Source organism: Agelaius tricolor, unplaced genomic scaffold, assembly GCF_023055355.1.
Source record: "Agelaius tricolor isolate 1412-34295 unplaced genomic scaffold, bAgeTri1.0.p SCAF_2, whole genome shotgun sequence".
Classification (NCBI taxonomy): domain Eukaryota; kingdom Metazoa; phylum Chordata; class Aves; order Passeriformes; family Icteridae; genus Agelaius; species Agelaius tricolor.
Window position 1 is genome coordinate 28,565,419 of NW_027269262.1, and position 25,429 is coordinate 28,590,847.

Below are 25,429 nucleotides of genomic sequence, written 5' to 3' on the forward strand. Positions count from 1 at the left end.
TGATACCTCTGAAGGCACAAGGAACACAGCCTGACTTTTGCTGGTGATTCCTCGGAGCTCCTGAGCACTGATTTTGCTCAGCATGACTGAAGTAAATGTGCTCTCTCTCAGAGAAGGCCTTACCTTCCATGATGGGGAATGGAATGAGGCATCCCTCATGCTCTTCTTGTCGTGTCTGTGTCTTTCCAGGTGCAATGCTCACGGTGCCTCATGCCACAGACTTCTAACGGGTGATATCTGACTGTTTGCATTTGACTGTGTGTTAAGGTCTTTTAAAAGCATCTCACATTCATTTGAAAGGCTGTAGTGGAACAGTGAGAAAGAAAGTCAGGCTGCTTGCCTTGGTTTAGCTGCTGCATTGAATAAATAAAACCTGGAGAGAGAAGAGAGATGAGAGAGGGCACTTTCCTGCAGTCTGCAAAAGCAGGCAGTGAGTGGGGAAAGGACTTTTTAAAGGTACAGCTTTGCAGCAAAATCATAAACTGGTGACTGGAACAGGAGGGAGCAAACTATGTACAGCCCTGGCTCAGGCTGATGAGAAAAGACTGCAGATTCAGAAGGCCCCTGAAAAATATGTAGAAAGGTGGGAAAATATTCAAATGTAGAATTTAGGTGTGTATCTCTCCCTCTACACTCAAACTTATGGACCTTGTAATGTTATTCTGTTTTATCCAGCAGATTTGTTTTCTCTTTCTACCTGTATAAAGTGAATTAAACTTCAAGTAAAACCCAGATTTTGAAATTCATAGCCTTATAGTGGTTTGGGGGTGTTTACAATTAAGAAATAATTGTAAAAAAGCTCTGGCTAACTCAGGATGCTTTGATGGTTAGATTGCTCTATTTTCCTTCCATCTTGGTCATAAAATGTATCTCCACTGGCCACCTTGTATTTGGAAATCCAGTTGAAGGCCACAACATGCAAGTAATAATTCTTCCTTATGGGATTTAGAATCTGTGGCTAGATGTTGAGCTTCAGAGTTATCTGATCTCTGTTAGCTCCAAGGATTGCAGCCATCCTTTGCTTTCATTTTCCAGTACTGGATGAAAGAGAAGCTGATGCTGTCACATAGATTCTATTCAAAATCTTGGATTCCATGATTTATTTAAAACTGCCCTCCAGTTATTAATACCTCTGCAATGAGGCAAGTGCCAGATTTTAATTTACAAAAAGTCTGGGTTAATACAATGAATAGCAAGGATGGCAATCTTATGCCACCTCATATTAACCACTTATTAGCAGCAAATGTAGAAATTTGCTTTACAAAAATGGAAGTTGAATGGCAATTTAAGAAATTATGATTAAGAAAACCAAAATACCTTGTTTAACCTTCACTTCACATAGTGACAAAAATATATAACATAAATAAGCAGACAGATATACAGCAGTACTATTTTCTCTAGAAACTTACTTCCTGTTACTAGAGGAGATGTGAAAACAGATTTCTTTGCCAAATAGGAATTTTAAATTAATTAGATGCAAAAATCGCAACCACATACAACTTCTCTTTTCTGAAAATATGCATAACTGCTGGCAAAACTGAACCATGACAAGTTAGTCCCAAGAATAACAGAAACAGAAGGACAGACCATGTGTGGACAGAAATCCCCTTTTGTCTCAGTTCTGACAAATACTCCCAAGCCAGTAATTATTTTGGGAGGAAACAGTTGCTTCATGCAAACACTATGATCTAGAGGTCATACTTTCTTGCCTAAGACACATTTCTGTGGTAAAGCCCCCAGTTCTCACAGCCCTTCAGGTCTTGCCCCACAGGCCAGTCTGTGAAGGATGAAAGGTTATAAACCATGGCTTTAAAGCATGGGGCATCCTCTTGGGCAGATACTTAGCCTGTGCAAATGCAGCCATTCTCACAGGGGAGAACTTTCACTCTCTGTATTTCACCTGTAACTTATTTCATGGCTCTTCCTACACCCCGTGCCCCCAAGAGTGAAGACCAGGGTGTGCATCCTGAATCCCCAGCCAGGAGGTTGCAGACAGAGCACAGATTCACCTCCAAGAGCGAAGAGTGCAGCGCTCTGCCCTGTGCCCACCCAGGGGCTCGGCACTTTGTCTCCATTTTCCCCTGAAAGAAAGAAAGAGCAGGCCTAAGGCAAGAGAGAGCCAAGATGCAAAAACAGGCAGTCTCCTGTCTGGGATGGGAAGTCTGCCCAGGCCCTATGCTCCGGGAAGCCAAATGAACCCCGGGTATGCACAATCCTAATGGCAGAAAGGGTTTCGTACAAATACAGAAAAACGATCTTGTGTCGAATACCCACAAGGTTTCAGGTCAATTTCTAAAGAATACCTACATTACAGGTCAGTTTCTAAGGAATATCCAGGTTTCAGATGAGTTTCTAAAGAAGACCCATGTTTCAGGTCAGTTTCTAAAACTTTTTTTCTCCGTTTTTTTTTTAATTTTTTTTCTTTTAAAAAAAAATGTTAAGGGGGGTATTTTTAAAAAAGCTTTTATTTGGAACGGGGTAAATAGTACACTTAATATTTAGGACATCTGGGATGTTTGTGACAGCAACACCGAGCTCAGTACACGCGCCCTGTTGCCGGGAGCCAAGGGTGATGCAGCGGGCGCGGCCGGCGGGCCCGCTGGCCCCTCTCCTTCTCTCTGGCCCTCTCGGTGTGTGTCTCCGTGCCCGGGGTCCCGCTGGCCCCCTCTCCTTCTCTCTGGCGCTCTCGGTGCGTGCTCCGTGCCCGCGGAGGCCGGCGGAGGCGGGGGCTATCCCGGGAGTTCTCCCTTCCCGCCCGGCCGCGGGGAGGTCTCCTCAGGCCGGGGGAGGCGGGGCGGCGGCGCGCGGCCGCGCGGGGGCGCTGCGGGCCCTGCGCGCGGCCTGGGGGCTGCGCGTGCCGACCACGGCATTCCCGCTGCCCGCTCGGCGCGCAGCGGCGGGGAATGGGGGAGCTGCTGCCGCCGCCGCCGCCGCTGCTGCCGCTCTACCCGCGCCCCGCGGCTCCGGCGCCGCCTCCTCCTCCTCGCTCGGCCTGAAGCGCGCTCGCACTCGTGGATCCCGGCGGGGAAGGGGCCATGGGCCGCCTCCCCGAGGCGCGGCGGCTGTGAGGCGGCCGGCGCTCGCTCGGGGAGCCGGGGGGAGAGGCTGCCGGCGGCCGGCCAGGCTGCGCCGGGGAAGGGAGTGCCGCTCGCAGCCGGCGGCGGGCGCGCAGGCAGCACCTCGGTGCCGGTGACTTGGGGGTGCCGCTCCCCGCCCGCGCCCGGCCGCGGCGGTGGATGGATGCGCCATGGCCACGCTGGTGTGCCGGGTGCAGCTGCTGGATGACACCGACCCCTTCAACAGCACCAACTTCCCCGAGCCCACCCGGCCGCCGCTGTACACCTTCCGGGAGGACATCCCGCTCGCCACCCAGCTGGCCGGGGTGCACCGCCTCCTCCGCGCCCCGCAGAAGGTACCGGGGGAGGGCAGGGGCGAGTGAGTGGGGGGCACCGGGGAAGGGCAGCGGCCTCTCCGCAAGCGCCCGGCAGCGGGGAGCGGAGGCCGGCGGGCGGCCCCCGGCCCCTGCGGGGCGACAGCCAGGGCTCCAAGCCCGGCGGCGGGGCTGCCCCGCCGGCTCCCCTGCCTCTGCCGGCGCTATCCTTAGCCCCGGCAGTATCGGCATCTCCCTAAGTCCTGGGGAGAGGCCCCGGGGGACGGCGGAGGGGTTCCCTCTGCTGCTCTCCCGCGTTCCCAAACGCTCTCAAGGGCAGCTACCGCCTCTGCTTTAGCTGTAGCTGCCTCACTATTTCCCTAGGAGAAGAAAAACCTCATCAAACCAAAGGCCAAGTTGGGTATCAAGTACTCGGTGCCTGTCCTTCGCTAGCGTTGCCTGGGTATCTGAGGATACTGCGGGATAACGTGGTGTGTCGGGCCAGCCGGGCACGGTCGCGCCGACAAGACCCGGGCTTTGCCTGGTTGAGATTTAATGAGCCAGGCAGTTCCAGCCGGGGCTTTGGTAAAAATAGCAGCGTCTGCTGCCCTTGAAACAATCGGTGCTATTAGTCCCTCTTGCGAAGAACTGCAGCATGGCCCTTGTCAAGTCTTACCTATCTCTTCTTGCATGCTTCTTCTAACGTGTGCTGGCATTTGTAGCTCTGCTCTTGAAATCAGGCACCCGAGCATTATCCTTGAATTTTTAGTTTTCAAAGCAATGCCATTGATTGGCATAATAATAATGTCTTTTCATTATTATCTTGTATCTGCACATTAGTTCTGCAGAGTGCACTGAAGAAGAAAGGAAAAAATGCCCACTTTTTTTTTTTCTACAAAGTTAAAGTTGTAAAAGTTTTATTTGCTCTGTGATGAGGTGGGAGGAAAATACTCTCTTAACATCACTTGTTGTATTATGCTCATGGGAGCCTGCAGAAAGATGACAAAGGGCTGTATGTCCCCTTAGATTTAAGGATATCCAAAACCCCATAAAAGTATTTCAGAGAAAAGCTCATGGAGCAGACAGAAGTTTTGCATTTGTAGAACGGTTTCCTCGCATAATAGTTGCCAAGGATACAGCATCCAGTGAACAGAGCTCTGCCTAAAGCACAAAAACTTTGGAAGCTCTTGGTGCGCTGGGTCAATTCTGTTTTCATGTGCTCAGTCGTCCTCAATTCAGAGAGTGGTCCCATTGTTTTCATGGGAGGCTTTTTTTTTTTTTGGAGTTAGAGCTAATTAAAAGAAAGGCAAGATGGATTCTGACACCAAATGAAGTGAATAAAGAGATAGTTTAAAATATGGATTTAGAGTTAATTCAACTTCATTTTCAGCAATATTTCACTTTGTTATGTTTTGCTTTGGTTTGAATACTTCCCTGACAATTTTTTATAACTTTTTTTACTAACACCACCACCAACTTGGTTTAGCGTCTTAGGAGCCAGCCAAAATCCATAGCCACTTGTATATGCTTCACTCCTGCCCAGTCTTTCTGCGTGCAGCATTTCTCAAGTTTAATTAATGTTTGGAAAGTGGAGTTGCAGAGAGTTGGGGTGAGAGATGGCCTGTGTCCCTAGAGGTGCTGTAAACCTGGCTATTGAAAGATAGCTGCTCTGCTAGAGGCAAGTCCTGGCCCAGTGAGTTGTTAATCTGCGGTTCTGGCTCTTCCAAATACTTTGTTTCCGTTGTGAGGGTGTAAGCAGGCTCATTGAAATCTGCTTACATGGTTACAGTTACCTTTGTGTTTGCAGGGCCTCCTATTTCTGCTTTAATTATGTCTCTTGGCTATCTCTTGGCTTCTACCAGGTAAAAAAAAAGGGTTGGTTGATTAGGCTTGTTTACCTTTATTCATTATAATGAAAGCTTAGTTCCGTGTTTGCACTTGCAGTCAGGGCAGCATTTCTGTGTTTGGCATTACATCTTTGTACCTGTAATTCTGTAAAATAAACTGATTTGTGTTGCTTTCTTCTGTTTTTGGTTTTTTTTTTTTTTTGGGAGGTGGGCATATTCTTTCTGTGGCCTTTCCTCAAGACCATATTCACTGGTCAATAGAAGATCACCACATTATTTGACTAAGAAGAATTTTGCTCCATTTCACCCAGAGATTAGGGCAAATTCTGATCTCAGAGGAATGCAGCTGTCAAAGTGGAGCATAGGTTGAAATTCAGGTGTCGGTTCACATCAATGCATCTGAGGTTTGATTGATTAATAACTTTGAAAATTGCTGAGCTAATGGATTGAGGGTCCATTTAGTATCATCACGGTGACTAGAGCAAAATATCTTGAAACAGACCTAGGAGTTTCTAGCTCAAATGGTGTCCCTGCCCATGGCAGAAGAGTTGCAACTTTAAGGTCTCTTGCAACCCAAGCCTTTCTATGATGATGATGATGATGATGATGAAATGCATAGGAACACCAATGTGTTCCTAAATAATTTCTGAAGTTTTATAAACTGGTGGCCTTTTTGCCAGCAGGTTTGAATGATCAGCATTATGCTTTTTTTCCAGCGAGTTTTAAGTTGCCAGCTCTTGACTTGGGTGAACATTCACTTACTCTCTGAAGAGAGCTGCCAGCTTGTTGCCTTCACACCACTGGATGATTTGCACATCTTTTAGATTATCTACTGCTATGGGAAGCACTTGATAGGATGAAGTCAGTGTCAGGAATCCAGCTCACTTCAGTGGGGTCAGATTTCGCCATTGCTGTCTTGAAATTAGTAATGACGACAGTGTAGTGACGGTGGTATTTTTGTAGTTAGTAAGACAACTTGTATACTGCAAGTCATTTTAAGTTAAACATTATAAATAATTATTAAGAAAACCATTTAAAAAGTAAACTAAAAATGCTTTGACATTCGGACCTGTCATAGTATGTCATTAGTAGCTTTTTTGTAACCAACAGATGTTCTTGCTTGATTCCAAAGGGCAGGATTTCTTCACTCTAGTTCTTTGAAAGTACAACTCTATTTTGCATGTTGGTTTTACTTCTTCTTTTCTTTAAACTCACACTTCTACTTGAGTTAGGATGCAAGTCTAGATCTATACTCTCTCTTCTGAGCAGCAATGTTTTTAGATCCTTATGCAGGTTCACTGGGAAGTTAAGAAACTGAGTTCTGAGAATAATGTCTGGGATGGTCTTTACAACCCTGAATAATGTGGAGTACCTAAGCTGGTTGATAGGGAAAACCGATAAGAAGAGTCCCTGCAATCTTTCTTTCACTTGGGATTGGGTGCCTAATTGTATCCTCCTTCCTCTTTTTTTCCCTGCTTCTCTCTGTGCACATACTTTTCTCTACATCCATATCTCTGGATACAGCAGATTGTTGTTCACTGGGTTGTGCTCAGCTCTGTCTGGCATGCACACTGAGCCTCATGGGGCAGGACACTGTCATCAGGAATGCTTGTTTCAGCTATCCCCTGTGGTTATGAGTGATTTGGTCCTAGATGGTAACACACTATCCTAGCTGACAATGCAATGAAGTACCACAAATTCTGTTATAGTATTTTAGCGACATTTACAAATTCTTGCTTAGTAAGTATGCCACGTTGCAGAGTTTTTGTGGTTTGCCTATATTGATTTGGCTGCCTAAGGTGCCATTTTGAATTTGGCTTTTATTGTTCACGAGGATTTTAGGTCACTCTTACTGTCTGTTGTATGAAGTAGAACTGGATCTAGTTTGGACTCTGACTTCAGATGTCCCTTTTGGCCATTTCTGTGAACCTTGGGAAAATTCAGAACTGGGTCTAAATTTGTGGCTCAGGCCCTGTGCCAATAATGCTCTTTGAATCTAATTTGGTACATTGGGTTTGTTGGTTTTGAATTGCTTTGAGTTACTTGATACTTATAACTTGCTGACATAGGGTCGCTCAGGAGAGTAGCTATATATACATGGCCAATGTCAAGTGGTGTGCTTTTTTTAGAGATCTTCTTCATTATAACTTATTCACATAATTACAGCATGCTGAGTATGTTGCCATAGTCTGTTTTCACATGCCACAGTAGTGTCCAGTCTTGGGGCAGCTCTGTAAGAAATACATCTTTACAATAATAGGATGCCACACTGCCTAATTTATCAAGAAAATGTAATTGAAATACTTTATGTGACAATGGAAAGCAACAACAAAAAAAATCTTTCCATATGGGGTACTGGTGGGAGACAATGTAAAGGAGAGTTATAGTGTGATAAGGATAATTGTTTTGATGTCCTGTTCCCTCTGAGAAAGCTGGAGACAACTTCTGTGTTTAAATGCCTTCCAAGAATTTGTAATTAGGAACATGTCATTCAGAAAACAGTGGTATAAGCAAATAAATCCAGTGAGTGCTAGAGGGGTTTGGGAGTTTCATTCATAAAGAAGCCATCCACATTTCCGTCTTCAGCTGCCGTGATTTAGCCCTACATTTAAGCCAGGGCTCACTCTGAGGCATGGTGTGATGTAAACTGATAGCAGGAATAGTTCCACTGGTTGTGTCCTGGCATGGAGCTCAGCTCTGGCATTGAACTCAGTGCCAGGCTATACCCTGGCAGCAGCCTCAGGTTTTCTGAGAGCAGTAAGCCTACCAGCTGGCTCCTCTTCCCTGGGTTTCCTTGGCATTAAATAATAATGCATTGGTCCACAGAGGCTAGGCAGAAAAAGAAGAAAGTGTGGTTTGTATCCTGATGTAGGTACTGGTAAAGAGCAGCTGAAGAGAACATTTCTCTTCTCTGAAGAGAGCATTTTTGGGTTAGTCATTATGTTGTTAATGGGAGCTGAAGAATAGAAGATGGAAACTGGAATATTGTCATTTTCCCAGGGAAAATGAACCCACACCTAAGGGAAACTGGCTGGTATCTTCTGCAAGTGTTGCTGCTGAGGACTGGGAAATATTTTAGTTGAGGGCTGTCAAGACACATAGGTCTTTCTTATTCTGCCTGAGGCAGGTGGACATCTGCCTTTTTTCATCCTTTGAGAGGAGAGGGGATTTAACACAAAGGTTGTTTCCAAAAGATTTCCAAAGTGTTACGACTCTAGTAAGTATTTCTGGAGCTGACAAATTCCTGTGCTTCAAGAGATTGATCCTGTAGCAGACACATATGCTCAAATTTTATAGGGAATTATTTATGAGGGCAGAGCAGGGTAGAATACTGCTCTGTCTCCTGACTTGACAGCACAAGCTGCATCAGAGTCCTCTGTGAAGCACACTTTTCTGGGGGAGTATAAACACCTGCCCTAAAATACAACTGTGAAAAGCTTCTCAGTCTCCACCAGCTGACTGTCTTCTGTGGTGTGGGCCTTCAAAGGAGAAGAAATACCCGTAGAACAGATACAAAGTAATTGTCAAATGCCTGGCTTTGCCTCTGGAGTTTAAGATAAGAGGACTTTGAAGTTCTTGCAAGGTTCTTCTGACAAGTTATGGTTTGGGCAAGTTGCAGTTCAGTTCAGTTGTTTGATCTGGGCTTAAAAGCTGTGTTGTAAAATCAGGGGCACAAATCTATCTATCTATCTATCTATCTATCTATCTATCTATCTATCTATCTATCTATCTATCTATCCCAGAGACTCAGTTCCTGACTTTGACACCTCTCTTGCAGGTCACTGAGTTTGGCTGATCATAGCTCAAGAGCCTTTGTAGAGCTCCGTGTCAAGACTGATAGGAGCGAGTGTACTGGTAGTTCTCAGGATTCCACTAAATTTTTAGATCACAGATCGGTCAGATACAGCCTCTGGAAACTCACATCATCACCCTGTGTTTTCTGGAAATTCTTAGTCAAAGAAAGGAGATCAATAGGAAGAAGTCTGACCTTGCTGTTATCCTACCACAAATCTCGTACTTGCAGTTCCAATTTTTGATGCTTGCTCTCAAAACCAGTTTGTAGATACCTCATTTTATCCAAATTCTTCTTGTGTAAAGATTACTAGTGGATTAACCGAGCAAGAAACTAAGATGACTGCAGTTCATATCTATGTTGGTAAAGGTATTCAATAGTCAGATATGTGGGACTTGGCCTGTTGCAATCTCCTCTTCCTGTGTTGTTCCAAATAAGAACAAAAGTTTTCACAAAAGTTCTCACAGAAGTTTTATAAGAGTTTTCACTTCCTAGTGCATCCACAGCCATCCTGCCTTGCCAGTAATTAGGGTCTAAATGAGAATCCCTTTTCTTTCTGTCTGATCTCACTCGCTGGGTTGTGACGATGAGCGATGAGCGTTACAGCCTTTGTGCAAATGTATGCAAGGCAGCTGGGCTGTAACTCACCCATCCATCACATTGTCACTGATGACAACCCTACTTGGTTTTACAGTCCATTTCTCTGGCTGGAGTTCAGCCAGGACAGGTTGGTACCTCTCTACTCTTTCTAAAGGTGTTTTGTATTTCTGAGTGATGCGAAGTGGTCTGGGCTGGGGCTATACAGCTCTTTTGGTAAATGCTGCTTCAGTAGGCTGAACCCATGTGCTAAGATATTACTTCATTACCAGCTCAGAGGAAAGAGTGCCAGCTACTTACACCTCTGTCATCACTTTCCACACAACCTGGATTGTGTTATATTAATATTAACTTTATATTGTATTACAGTTACTAATAAGACAGCAAGGAATGTTGTTACATATTTTTAGCAGTGGAACAAGTTGGGACAATAGTAGCAGTGAGCTCTCTAGTAAGCCTAGCTACCTAGAAACATCTGCAACTGTCTGGCATATGAAACTATTGAAGACTGGCCACATCATCAGCTCAACACATATATACCACAAAAATGCATTGCAGTTTCCAATTTCCAAGTTAAAAAGGAGTAATTCTGTCATTCCCAGCATTTTAAGGATGCTTAAAAAAAAAAAAAAGAGCTTAGACTTTTTCCTTTACTTTCAGTATGACTGTTTGACTTTAGTAGTCATACTTCTCATCTGATCCTCTGTCTATTTTGTGAGAAGGATATTTATTTATTTTATTCCACAGAATCCTGGAGAATTGCTAATTTTGGTCCTGCATGCCTAGTTGCTATCGTTAAGTATGGTCAGTGCATGCATTAGTATTAATCTTTTGATCATATTGGTCATCATTTTACATGGTAGTGATCATTAGGCTTAATAGAAAGGATTGGGGTGACTGGAAAAGCAGCTTCATCTTCTTTTAGTTCTAGAGGGGTTTGTATGACAAAATATATATATTTGGAAAAATGAAACAGTGTTGTCTTGTGTTTACTAACAATTAAACTCTTAGTTTCTGGATGATAAGAAGAAGCTGCATAAATAAGCAAGATATAATACAAAATAAAATCAGGCATGTCAGGTTACATGCAGTAGTGGGGGGTTGTGTATGACTTGAAGCTTTATGTTCATCAGCCACAAAAGTAAGCAGTATCTTGTGCAGTTGTATTGCTTTAACTCTAGTGATATGGATAAAGCAATACACTTTTCCTCTTGTACACAGCATGCATGATTATATTGGAATAAAATGCACTTACAGATAGGGTGTATTTCCCTATTTAGGAAAGAAAGTAAGTTTACTTTCATCATGGTTTCTGTGTTTCTTATCTTCTAGAAGCTACAGACTATGCCAGTTAAAAAGATAGTTTTAAGCAACTTTCGTATTAGTTAAAAAATAAAAATGAGGGACATTTCAGTGCTGTTCCTTGAAGCTAGCTGCTTCAGGTTTACTAATGAGCCCTTCAACCTTTGTAAGTGAAATTGAGAAAGTATTTTCTTTAGAATTGTAAATATACTATTGCAGCCCCAGGTAGCATCATCAGAGGTAAAGTAGCTGCTCCTACTGCTGGTGAGGTGCCTGTGGATTTTGTGGTTAGTTTTTTTTGGGATGGCTTTGTTATTGACAAGGAGAAGATGAAGTCCCTGGACTCTGTCTGGTGGGCTTTCTCTGTGTGTTCAGTGTGAGCCACCTGACATGATTTGGGGGCTGGCAAAAAAGGCACTTGTAGCTCTCACAGCTGTGCCAGCCAGGTTGCTTATCTGAGTGTCATATGCCAGGTAAAGCTAGTTGAAAAAGCACATTGTGTCTGCTTTCTTACTTCATTACTGCAAGGCTTGCAAGGAATGAATGTAATAGTGGAGTGTGCAATCAGAAAACCAACAGGAATCTCATCTGTGCTAGTGATATGCCAAATATGGTCTTGTGCCTGTTTTTTCTCAGTGTGGAATTAAAGTTCTGAGTTTTCTCTTAAGTGCCGGTGATGAACCCATTCTGGCTACGGGGTAGACATTAATAGACTTCTAGTACTTGGAAAAACTTGGCATTTTACGGGTAGTGAAGAAATCAGAAAAAACCCACATATCTATGCTCTGTTTATTCCCATACTGCAGCAGCTGGCCCTGGAGCATGACCTTTGACTCCACACACAAAGGGTTGTTATTTTCCCCTTCAGCTCTAGCATTGTGAGGGACTCGGCTTGTGAAAATCTTGAGTCCTCTGCCCTCTTTAAAGGAGGTCTTGGTGTCTCTCTTATGGAAGACCCTTCCAGGTTTGCCAGGCAGAGAATTAAGGATACCTGTTCCAGATTCCTGAAATTGTAAGATTTTTCTGTGCTGCTCTGCCTCACAGGCAGGAAGGACCTCATTGTCTGACTATAGTCTATAAAAAGTAAGTGAATTTGCAGGATTTTCTTTGTGTTTTGGTTTGGGTTTACTTATTTTTGTTAAAGTTGGTCACCTTCAAAAAAGGCAGGGACTGGGAAGCTTTATAGTGGTGTGTTCCAAGGAGATGCAGATTCACGTATATCTCGTTATGGAACTGTGCTGGTCCTAAGGCTTTCTGAAATTCAGAAGTCCCTCTCATGAGGCACATTTCATCACACTCCTTCCTTTAGGCATCTTTATAGGAAATTGTAATGTATTTGAAAATAGGTGTTTTGTAAAAAAAAAAGTGTTACTGTGGAAGAAAAGGTGCTGCTAAATTACACTGTTTGTGCTTTTCAGTCTCTATGTGTGTTATTTTAGTGTTTTCATTATTCTCTTTCAAGTACTCTACCATGCTACTTGTTGATTTGAGCTTCAGTTATAAATGCAAGCAACCTGCAATCCCAGTGATTATGAGTAAGGCAGGCAGGCTTCATTCACAGGTGGAAAAGCAGTGTATTTTATTTCAGACGGACGTGACTGATTTATCCTATATGAACATTCTAAATGATTAATGTATTGCAATGATCATTGCTGGTCACAGCTGAAGGGGTCTCATCTTACTGTGAATATTTTGTTCTGGTTTGATCATAGTGCATGAGGTGTTTTTGTCTCTGACTACACAAGGCAGAAAGAAATGCAACTCTTCTGGGTTAAGTATCCACAGTTGTGTTTGCCTGTGACCTGAGCATTCCTGTAGAGTCTTATATACAGCCTTCACTTTATACTGTAGTATTGCTCATTAATTTACTTGTTATGTCCCCTTTATTTTTTGCACAGAAGTGAGCTTTAATAACTGCAATTAATGCACTTAGATTTGTTATACTTGCCTTGTAGACATTAATGTGTTCTTGTTTAGATGCTGATTTCAATTGTTGCTTCTTTTAGCCTAATTAAAAAGTCAATTTGTCTGCAGTATTGTTTCAGCTACTGTATGGTGTCGTTACTGTATGTTATTCTGCCTTATGTGTCCATTACTGTTGTTATGCTTTTTCTAGACTGAGCCCTGTCTGGGAAGAAAAATGAGTCATTTTTCTGACAAAGCTGAGAGTTGTAGGGGAAAGTGGTGGAAGAAAATCCTCATCTCTTAGAAGTTAAAGAAGTGTAGCTTCTGAGGCTTAAGATGGGTGTTTCAGTTCAGATGCTGCTGAATTTTTTAAAACCTAAAATGATTTTAGGTTTTCTGTCTTCTTAATATTGTTTTTTTGCTTAGTTTTCAAATGTGGATGAAAAAGCCACCAGTTATCACTGTGAATTTATGTCAAGCCTAGGGTGTGCCCATATCTTTGAGTTTCTGAACTTATTGTTCAGAGACTCTGAATCTGGTTTTTTGGTGCCTTCATTTCATCTTGCTAAAGAAAAGTGATCAGCACTCAAAAATGTGCCCTTTTGAGAAATGTCCACCTGTAGTAAGTTTGAAATCTAGGAGCTTTTTATAATGGAGGGAATTATCTCAAGATACAGGATTCTTTCTTTGCTAATTAGATGTGCCCATAACTTATATAAGTGTTTGGCTTGAAAGTCCTCAGAATATGTATGTGTTCCTTTTAGTATTTTTCTCTCTTTCATCAAGGGGTTTGAAGGAAGTGTTTCCTAGTGATCATTTGTATAAAGATGAAGAGGAATAGGATACTATTTAGGCTACTTTCAGAGGCTGTATAAAAAAAAAAATTATTGGTCCTGGGAAACTGGTAATGGAACACAGCCATAAGCTTCCTCATGTCATTGATTAGTATTCAGCCATAGTTTTAGTGTACGAAAGTCTTTATTGTTTGATGAATCATTTAACTGTGTCCTAAAGAACAAATGATTGTATTGTGGGGTCACCTCTTTTTGTTTTGATAGTTTCAAAGCATTAAGTCCTATAGGTCCGAAGTCTGATCCTGTCTGTTACACAGCAAGGTTCATTTAATTTTTTTTTTAAATGTCTGTATAGTTGGATGGGAAAAGCCTGAAATGTGACTCCTGAAGATTAAAAGCACAACAAGAGTGTAACATTTTTAATTAAGAATTAGCATTTGAATGTGTAAAAATATATTGGTTTGAAAATCTTAATTTTTCTTTTCTGTATTATGAAAGACAGCTATTTAAAAGCATCCTTGCAAATGTTGTAACTGCTACCTCAGCACAAGAGTTCAGGAGAGCCAGAATGAAGACAGAGTTGTCTCTTCAGTGCCAGCATTCTCAGGCAGGATTGAAGGGGGCTGCTCAGAGTTGGCAAAGCTAAATGTTTCTGAACACCTGCCAATGAAGGTAGAAGGATATTGATTTTCAAGATTGCCAAAATGTTGTCTGTCTTTCATAAGTGGTAAATCATATTGAAAGGAATTGGTGTAAAACTGTCATTTGTTCAAATGTTTTCCTTTGTGGTCTGTTAACAAAGATGGGTGAGATGGGAGCGTGGGCTCTGCCAGTAAAGACATCAGCTACCATGGAGCAGCTGTGTGTCTGGTGTGCCTCCTCCCAACACTGACTCCAGTTTGCCACCACGTTCTCTCAACATGTTTCAACATGTAATTGCATTGGCCTATATACAGCAATGTGGCTGTCTTGGACTGTAATCCTTGCCATTGTAAGAGTGCTGATTGAATTGCAGACTAAAAATAGGCTGTACTCAGACATGCTGTGTGCTATCACTTGCACTCTGCTTTAGCAGTCTGTTGGTAACATGACATAATTAAAAGTTGACAAAGGCCATAGGCAGAATGCTGTCCCATGATTTCTAGGGTTTAATGCTTGAAGAAGGTATTTTCTTAACTTGATGAATTTGGCTCACATGATTTTAGCTCAAATAAATGACCTACTATACTATTCTTCTATAGTTCTGGTAGGCTGTTGAAAGAATGTCCTTGTCTTAAACCCATTCTTTAGATTGATGTTGCTTCTGTGGGAAAGCCACTGGTAATAGACCATAGCATTTGGAAATCATTACAGTTAGGTGTGATTTGAGTGACAAAAAGGAGATTAGAAATATTTTTCAGTGCAGTGTAAGTTGAACTATATTTACTTCCTTTATGTTATTACAGTTTGTCACTGATATTCCAACAAATATTTCCGAAAGATATATGCAGCTGAGAAGAGAGAAACAGCTTACTATCTTGTGAGTAGTCATCAGCTAGTGTTATTTTAAGAAGTTTCAAGGGAGATTGATTGAAATTATACTTTCATGTTCTTCATCCACCAAATTAGATTTCTTGAAATGAAGAGTAATCTAAATGTCTGAGATAATTAAGCACCAATTCATAAATTATGGTTTGCAGAAATACTCAAAAAGGAAAAAAAAAATCAGCCTTTTTCCTCACTGAATTCCTCTGCAGGACCAACCATGGGATAAAGGCTGATGGGTACTAAGTCTCTGTGTTTAATTGTTAAAATCAGGGAAGGGAAAGTAAGCTACAAATAATTACTGTAAAAAGATTACCTTCTTGGACATTTGTGTGTAAATGTAACTGCAATCAAAGTAATATTAATCCTACCTTTGTTTTCTCATGTTGATTATTTGTCCATTTCTTCAAAATAAGTCAAGGCTGAAGTGTTCTATAGGTGAGTCATAGGAGGTTATTATTGAAGCCATGCCCCTGTGGTGCTTTTTAATCAGCTGGATGTTTGACAGTTTAAATAAAGTGACTGATTTTGTGCTGTATTTCCATGTGGCTACTAATAAGTTGTATGGTTCAAGTTATTTTTGAAGGCAGATTTTTGAGACAACCAAAGACTGATGGAGTAGGATGAGGGTACATGATAAGAAATGAAAGGAAGTCTATAAAGCTTTCCTGGCCCAGAAGCAAGAATACAATCATGAGCAGGTTGCCAGCCAAATTTAGTATCTATTGTAGACTGCACTTTGTCACTTGTAACTTGAATAGGTGTTATGTCAAGATATTTTGTAGGACAATCTGTTCTAGCAAACCAAACCCCTTGTTTATTTTTGGATATCTCTGTTAAATATTGATGGGCTTTGTTGTGAGAAGTTCTAATTAGCTGCTTGGGCAAGTCTGAGTGATTTGACTTAGATGTTCTTACATAGCCTGTAACAGCGTAGCTGTGTGAACTTGTGCCTGTCCTACTAGGGAATTTGACTGATGTTTGCTGTTGCAGTGGAACCTTTGGCTTGACTGTAAAACTGTCACCACTGGGCAATGACCTGAGTTGTGCTCATATTAGTGTCTACCTTTATGAGCTACTAATGGAAATGGAAAACCCTATTTATTTAATCAGAAGCTGCTGTAGCTAATTACTGTGTTTAGTTTGTTTGTCTTGTGGAGAAGGCAGGTGAGTGCAAATCCCCAACCACAGAGTGTTTATACAAACACATGGAGGTGTTTGGGAGATTACAATGACCTGTGTAGCAAAGCAGGCTATGTGGTTTGTGCCATGTCTCATTCTTCCTACCCATCCCCTTTCTGTTTTTCAGTATTGCAGCCTGTGCTATGTCAGAAGGTACAAGCTCAGCTTAAAGCTGATGTGGGTTTGTGGTTTGCTGTGAGTCAGCCTCCTCAAAGAGACAAATTTTGGCGACTGATGATAACTACTTTGTTCCTCTTCATGGGTGACTATGGTGGTGGGCATTTGGTGCATGGGACAGCTGTCTTGAGTAACCAGGACTTGCTCCTTTCATGTGATACAGGTAACAGAAAAAGGCAAGTCTGTTCTTTTTTAAGAAAACGGTTATTTAAAAGCCAGAAATAGCATTGTAATTGCTTGATTCTCAGAAGCAATTTCTGGAGGGCCATCTATAAAAGGGGTGTGGCTGTAATCTCCAGTGTTAACAAAAGGATAAGCAAGTAAGGAAATTGCATTTGAGCTATGAAGTACAATGTAATATTCAAAGCCTTCTTCTACTCCTGCCCATAATTATGATTTACATTTGGGTAGGGCTTACTGTTAGTTGCAGACCTGCTTGCAGTGGGTCACATAAAGATGATTTGTTAATTTTTTGAGGCCACTGAATGAAGAGCTTCTGTTTGAAGTAGAGAAAAGGTGAAGCTTTGAACCACATCAGTATAGAAGGGCAGAACTGGCAGAGCTGCTATGCTAGACCAAAAGGAAGAATCAAACAAAAGCCTTGTAATACAGAGAAAGTCTACCTCACCCCTGGATGCACATGTATGTTTGTGGTATAACAAAGAATGCAAAACAGATTTTCTTTCCTGGATCATTCCTTGGAATATAGCCATTTCATCTTCCCAGAGAAACGAAAGGTTTTGAAGCATGGATCATTGTCTCTCTGAGTGCAGGAGTGAGTAGGGTGGTAGAGGACAGCAGTGCCTGGGATTCCAGGAGAAGCATTTCAGCTGAATGGCTCCTAATGGAAAATTGGCATGATGTTTGAATAGCAACATCGATGTTGCAGATTATACAGTAAATGTTTTGTTTATGCAGTTTTCCTTTGACTGTTATATTGCAACCTTAGCATAGTCTTCTAAATTACAAAATAAAGTACTAAACCGATAAGCAATCTTTTATTGCACCTTGTTTTGTTCTGGTTCAGGAGAAAAAAGGTTTGTACATGATCTGTTGTTTTATGATTTGGAGGCAGGGGAATTATTTTGTTGTCTATAAATTCTTCAAACTTTCTAAAGTGAAAATAAGCTTAAGAAGTACGTCTATTGCCAGGGAAAAAGATATGAAGTCTATCCAACTTCCCTAACTAACTGTTATACTTCAGCCAGCCCCTGAAAAAACTTTTACAACTTGAGAGTTGGTACCCAGTTGTTTTATTTGTCCAGAGGAAAAAGTATATTTACATCATGGTCTTATAAGTGTCAGAGCAGCAGGTGTCTAAAGTTGCTGTGAGGAAAACTGGCTTTTACTGTATATTGGGTGAAACATGTTTAGGCCAAGGTTTTAATATGCTAGTCCAATGTACTAAAAATGCCAGTTAGTGCAATAAAACTGTATCTGGATGGACTGTTTTGTCTCAAGTGTAAACCTCATGTGTTTAAAAGTAGTTAGTTGAATGCTTGTTGGAAAAAGTTTTTGGGATGAAAAGTTTAATGGAATTTGTCAGGACAGTCATGTCAGTACCTGCTTAAGCAGTTGATTTTTGAACAGGACTCAACATTGTTTCCTTTGCCCGAAGGAATCTGTATCCATTTCTCATCTCTAAGGAGAGGGCTGTCACTGATAAATGTGGACCATTCCACATTTGTATTAAAAATAGAAATCCAGCCTATAAGACAATGGTGATGTTTGACAATATGACCCATGCTGCAATCTGCAGTCACCCTAGTTTTGGCATGTTGAATCCTATCCTTCACACAGGAAAGGTGTTAATGAGACTTCCCTTAGGGATGTACTTCTTTTAATGGCCTAAGAGTCTTCTAACTGTCATGTTTCCTGTGAGAATGTTACTGATATTTGAAATTATTATAATGAGTAAGAACTCTGTTTAAAAAGTAGTATATATTTTTGCTATTCAGTTCAAGTAACTTAAACTGAAGAAAGTAAAGAAGGAACATATAAATAGGAACCTAAATAAAAATATCATATTAAAAAAACCCCTTGATTTGATAACAAGATTTTTTGAGCTACCTTCAGTTTTGGGAGACACATAGAAAATAAATGATGGGAAGATACTTGTTTGCAAAATACTTGCTGTTGAAGGAATACACCATGTTGGCATATGTGGTGAAAGACTCTCCAGACATGTAAGGTGCTCTCTGCACAAATGTGTTTTAATTAATTTTAATCTTATTTAACAGATTATAGCAGGACAATTGTCAAAGGTGGGGATATTTTCTTCATGCTCTTGATGACACAGTGCTGGCTAGAACTTTGACTCTGGATCTTACCATAAGTACTTTTGGTATTTTACTGTGTGTGTCTGTATAGCACAGTGGTCAATGACTGGTACTTGAAAGCCATTTTCCTAATTGCTTAGCTATTTCCACTGAGGTTTTCTAGATATGGGTCAGAGGAGACATTTTTCTTTTAAGTTTGAATCATCTTGAATTGGATGTGGTGGAATAGTGGGCCATGAGCATGGCCTTAATATGCAGCTCAGATGGATTCTCAAATGTTATTTTTCCAAGAGCTCTTTTTAGTGAAATAATGGCTTAAACATTAAGTTTCTGTGCACTATCCTTGTGTAAATTACAGAAATTGTTTTACTATCTAAACTCGAGGTACTTTTTTCAAATAGATTGTAGATGTCATATTGTAGATGTCATTTGATTACTGAATGAACATTTAGTGCTGGTATGCATTCTTTATTCTACTTTTTTTTTGGTGTGATTATGTACTTTTGTTGTCTGTTACCCCTTTGTTAGTGTTTTTCATTATGCTGTCAAATTATTCAGTATTCATAATATAAGAATAAGCAGCTTCTGGTTTGTACTTGTCTATTGAATCTGATTGTTCTTCTGCTTCTTCTTCTTCCTGGAAAAAGTAAATACCCTTATTTGGTATTACAATTATTGTTTTGTCACAAGCCATCATTTAGGCTTATAATAAAATTCATCCAAAACCTGCTATAGGCTTTACATAAAATCTGTTGCATTTTTTATATTTTTTGCATTTTACAAACAAATGAATTGCTACCAAAGAATACAGAAGTATTCTTTGGGAAGCTGGACATGTTTAAGGGTAACTCAGCAGAGTGGTTTGTCAATCAAAAACCCTCCCAGCAGAAAATCAACCATTGCTAGTAATGATCTTGGATTCCTTTCTCTTCACATCCTGTTGAGATTTCAGCAACCACTATGTCTATTCAGGGCAAAGCACAGTCACCTTGTCATCATGACACCGTTGTTTAGCAATCAGAGCCGATCTTTCTGGAGTAGAAATTGCTGAATGACTTGATTACACTCTTTGAAAGATGATCATAGTGTACCTGAAAGGTCTATGACCTGGGAAAAGAATCTCTTGAATGTTTTATGTGAAATATACCAATGTTCTCAAATTGACTTGTGTCACCTGAAGCTAAATTCGAACCAAGGTTGTAGTGGAAGGGAAGTATGGGTTAGCCTTTGGCATGGGTTAGCATTGGCATGTTATGCATTTATATACTGAGGTTCTCTTATATGCATTTCTGCAATGGGATCCTCTGTACTGTGGAAGCCTTGTTGTTGTTTTATGGAATCAGTTTTCTGCTTTGGTGTCTCACAAAACTGTGTGGCTTAAGAGCTGTTTCTGTAACCTGTGCTTGAATTTTGGCCTTTGCTTAGCAGGGAACCCTACTGCCTTCACAGCTCACAGGGCCATTAAGGCATACAAGTACGTAAAAGTTACTGCATATGCCCAACAGATTAAATTTTTAATCCACTGTTTGTCAAAGCTAATGAGGGGAGCCTAATGTTGGGATTGAGATATCCAACATAAACTTAAATTGCAAAGTTTCACTTGCAGGATTTCTGTCCATCATGTATTTGCAGCATTCTTGGCTTTTGTTTTCAATGATGGACTTTGAGTTGTGGTTCCCCTCCAGCATAAGGACAAAGTTACCACTTATGTAATAATTGCAAAGTATAGTAGAAATTGACTGCAGATCTATACCCTACACTGTTTACAACCCCCCACCTCGATTATTTAATAAGTGGTTTCTAAAGGAGGACTATTTATTTACTAGTAATCAATATTCTCATATGGTTCTGGAAGGACAGTCAGGACAAATGAATTGTGTTTATTAACTTTTCTGTTGGTTCATAGAGCTTGCAGTAACTCATCCAGTTACTCATCAGTGTAATTTCTTGTTATAATGTAGTGCAATTTTACATCATAAACACTGTGTCCAATTGGAAAAGAAGAGGGAAAAAGAGAAATCTCACAGATTTAATTCTTTTACCAGAAGTGTTTTGTGCCCCAATTAATCAAGATTTAAAATCTTTTGCTAGTACAGCTCAAGATACAACTTTGTACATTTGGTCTTATAAAAAATAAAAATCAGTTAAATATGATCTTCTCTCTGTGTATTCAGGAAAATCAGGTAATAGAGAAAAGAAAAGACTGCCTTCTAAGCAAATACTCTAAGAAAATCCTTATAAACTGTGTTGCCAGAACTTTCTGCTTTGCTCTGAGAGTCAGGAGGTATCGAAGCTGATTCCATGGAGATTTATGGAAGAACTACGCTTATGTGTGAATGAGAAGTTGGTGTATAACCATAAGTATGATAGAGACCCCACTCCTGTCCCACTGAGGAGAACACTTTTTTCTTTGCTCCTGAAAAATCAGGACCTTCATCTCTTCATGCTTGGTGTTTCTCAACTCAATGTATTTTTGTGGCTAAGAAATCTGAGCGCAAAATCTGTCTGTTCCTACAGGTGGCCATGTAGAGTCCCAGTATCTTCTCTGGAATTGTGCCTGTATATCTATGAGGAGTAGGAGGTGCTGCTGCCAGAAAAATCCAACAAAAGTACATTAAATAAACCTGCAAACCCAGTCTTATATAGTGCTTCCCAAGAAGACAGCTGACATATTTCCTGTTTAAAAAAAAGTATGCGGTATTCATTTTTCTTCCCAGCATTGCTTGTTTAGGATTCTTGTGCCACTGTCTCAGGAAAAAAAGATAAAGCTGCCAAGAGAAGTAGGGTTCTTTTCTTAGATGGTGAGCCTTTCCTTGGGTCTGAAATAGAACTAGGAACTCTGAGGCCTGAATGCTGGAGCACTCTGTGATAGATCATGTTAACATGACAAAAAATTTGAGAGGGAAGATGGCTGGTAACTGGGGTGCAGAAACAATGTTAGCAAGGGTGGGGAGAAAAGACAGCAGTTGCTGCCTGGAAGACATCCAAAAGTTACTTATCAATGAGGAAAAGCAGAGGAATTTTGGCTACTGAAGTAACATGATCATCAAGGGGTCTGCATCTTACTACCTAAAAGATGGGTCTACAGATCATTAAAGCTACAAGACTGTCCAAAGTTTGCAAAAATGAAAACCAGCCCTCATTTCAACCTACTTCATGTAATTATAAATAGAGATGATGTATTTTTTAATTAGATTGTTTCTGTCAAATTTTGCTTGCCATAGTGTGACAAACAAGGATAAAGATATGCAAAACACTACTAAGAGGAAGGTACTAGGAAGATTTAGTTGCTGCTCACTCTTTCAAATAATCCCAAATTCATCTGGTACAATCTGCACCTATAGCCTATGGATACATTTATAATAATCTTGTTGGAAAGAACATATTCATGCCTGTCATGAAAAAAAATAAGTTTCGACTTTTAGATATCTGAGACATCTGGAAGGGCCATGAATTTCCTGGTGGAAAACCTTCTCAGTGAAACATCTGGGGCTTATTTCTCTGTCTAAAACCAAATAACCTGAAAACTGTTTGAAGCATGTATTTAAACATAATAACTACCAGGATGTTTGCTCTACCAGTGAAGAGCAATACATTGCTTCAGAAAAAAAGGACTCAAAATCCCAACCTGAAGTGCCTCTGCTGCAGAAATTGAAGTATCATTTTCAAAATAAAGAAAGAGTAGGAAGGTCTTGTGCTCACAGTTGCTTTTTTCACTGAACTGACATTTAGTGAAAATGTTTTCTGATTTTTTTGGTTGGGTTTTTTGCAGACTTTTTTTTAAATATTTTTTTTTTTATGGAGGGAAAACCTGTATTTCTAATTTCTTACTTTCAGTCTTCTTCTTGCATGACAAAAAGGTTTATTCTTTTCCTGTTTTAAGATGATTGAGTTATCTATTTTTTGCTTTCTTTTTAATTGGGCTTCACAATGGCTTTTGGATCATCAAAAACTTCCTGCTACTTAGGTTGTCAGCATTTTCCCAATCTGTGGATCTTTGTTGGATTGTGCTTTGTTTGGTCTTTTTCCTTTGGACTATTGCCAGGATGGGCTTGAATGTTGCCTCTTGCCTTTGCCTTTTTTTTTTTTTTTTTCTTTTTCAATTTATTTTTTTGCTCTGAAAGTGGAAAGTCATCTAGAGGTACTGCAGGCAGGAGAAGAGTGAGTATCCATGGCCACAGGAATGCTCCTGGGTGCCCAGGGTTTCCATGGCTGTGTACCAACCAACTACAACAGCTAAGCACCTATGGAGAATTTCAAAACTGTCTCCCCTTTCACAGACTGCCTTTTGAATGCACCCCCAGTATTCAGTCCTTGTTTTACCCCTTATAAATAGAGAAGGACTAGTGCTTCAAGAGGGGACTATGTGTGCACTGAAAAAATAATGGGTAAACTGTGTGGGTGGTCGAGTCCAGAGAGTGATGGTGAATGGAGTTACAAACCAGTTGGCAGCCAGTTACCAGTGGAGTTCCCCACAGCTCATTATTTGGGCCACTCCTGCTTAACATCTTTATTGGTGATAAATGGTCATCAATAAATAAATGATAATAAAAACGTGGTCACGTGTACCCTAAGTAAGTTCAAAGACAACACCAAGTTGGGCAGGATTGTTGATCTGCTGGAGGCTAGGAAGGCTCTGTAGAGGGATCTGGACTGGCTGAATCGAGGGGCCAAGGCTATCTGCATGAGGTTCAACAAGGCCAAGTGTCAGGTCCTGCCCTTGAGTCATCACAACCCCAGGCAGTACTGGAGGCTGGGGACAGAGTGGCTGGAAAACTGTCCACTGAAAAAGGACCTATGGGTGCTGGTTGACAGCAGCTGGACATGAGCCAGCGTGTGCCCAGGCGGCCAAGAAGGCCAGTGGCACCTGGCCTGTATCAGTAACAGTGATGTCAGCAGGACCAGGGCAGTGATTATCCCCCTGTACTAGGCTCTGGTAAAGCCACACTGACCTTCTGTGTCCAGTTCTGGGCCCCTCACTGCAAGAAAGACATTGAGGTGCTGGAGCATGTCCAGAGAAGGGTAGTGGAGCTGGTGAAGGGTCTAGAGCACAAGCCTCATGAGGAGCAGCTGAGAGAGCTGGGGCTGTTTAGCCTGGGGAGAAGGAGGCTCAGGGAACCTAATCACTCTACAGGTCCCTGAAAGGAGGCTGTAGTGAGGTGGGAATCAGTCTCTTCTCCCAGCTAACTGGACAAGAGGATATTGGCCACAAGTTGCATCAGGGAGGTTTAGATTGGATATTAGAAAAAAATTCTTTATGAAAGGGTGGTCAGACACTGGAACAGGGTGCCCAGGGAAGTGGTAGAGTCATGACTCCTGGAGGTATTTGAAAGATGTGTAAATGTGGCATTTGGGGACATGGTTTAGGGGTACAGTTAATGGTTAGCTTAATTATCGTAAGGTCTTTTCCAACCTAAATGACTTTATGATTCTATAAAAGCCAAACAAAAGGAATGGGCCTTCTTGCTTATTGAAAGAACCAGTTTCTTATTTCACTTACAAGCTCTTGGAGAGGATGACATCATCCCTGCAGAGCTGATAAAGTTACACTGGTGTATACATTGTGAGTGTAGAATGGCACTGAAGGCTCTGATGCTTTGCAAACTTCAGTTGTTTATATGTTAATTTAAAAAATTACATAGGGGTTATGCCTCTGTCCTTTCACTGTGTAGTCTAAGAGGGCATCTTAGCCAAGCCATGCTTCTCTTCCCACTGTAAAAATTGCTTTCAAATTAATTGGCAAACAAAAGCACCATGAATAAAACAGAGCTATGTGCTTCGTATTTCAGAGTTTTTGATTGTAGCTAGCTCCCACTAGAGAGTGTGAGCTATGTGAGACATTTGCCTGTAGTGAATGAAACTGGAAGGATGAATAGCAGCAGCTCCAAGGTAAAGTTCTGTTATGTTATTGTGGTATAATAGTGGTTAAGCTCACTCTGAAAGTAAATTAGTTCTTGTTGTAATTCATAGTAAAATCAATTCTGAAGAGAGATGGCTATTGTTTTTTTTTTTTTCTCCTGAATGTGTTGTTTACTTGTTTTTGGGGTTTATCATTGTGCTGCTGTTTTTTTTTTAAGTCAGTGAAAGGTATGGTGACTATTGAAGGAATATATGAAGTGAGAAACGGGTATGTCTTTCTACTAGTTGCTCAAAATGAGTGCTTTTTTATCAGAGGGGAGAGTTTGCCCTTTTACTTGAGCCAGATCCTTTTGTAATGAGGTTAAAGCAGCTTTATGGAAGGGAAACTTATTTTATTCATCATTACTAGTTAACATGATGCTTTTTTTAGTGTAAGGTAGTGTAGAATTAATTCTTGTGTCAGAAGAAAGCCTATACTTTTGTTTTGAGAGTTTTGGGTCTCAAAACAAGTACGAAAAGGCCATGTTTGCAAAGAGGGGATAGGATTGAGATGAATGCCTTGATCTAAGGCTTGGGAGAACATTTGCTCTTTCTGGATGTGCCAGAAGCTTGCTGTGTGACTGTGGGTTAACCATCTTAGGGTTGCCTCTGCTGTGGGAAGTGTGATTCTTCCCACTGTTTTAAATTTGCTCCTAGCTTTGTTCCAAACTTCAAGCATTGGGCATGTTTCTCCATGTGAAAACATTAAAAGTCTTTTCAACTTTTAGTATTAAAGGTGTCTACATGCAGCCGAGTTCCCT

The 25,429-nt window shown here is 41.0% G+C and overlaps 1 protein-coding gene across 6 annotated transcripts in view; it reads left to right on the plus strand.

Moving 5' to 3' along the window:
- The first annotated feature begins 2,848 nt into the window (after positions 1 to 2,848).
- FHOD3 (formin homology 2 domain containing 3) overlaps positions 2,849 to 25,429 on the plus strand; it is a 375,803-nt gene continuing 353,222 nt past the window's right edge. For 2 of the 6 annotated variants that reach the window (XM_071454950.1, XM_071454935.1), the window contains exon 1: positions 2,849 to 3,412. In XM_071454950.1, coding sequence (XP_071311051.1) covers positions 3,248 to 3,412 — 165 coding nt within the window. In that variant the 5' untranslated portion in view covers positions 2,849 to 3,247. The remainder of the gene's footprint in view (positions 3,413 to 25,429) is intronic. The other 4 variants (XM_071454942.1, XM_071454946.1, XM_071454930.1 and 1 more) reach the window with 3 other exon arrangements.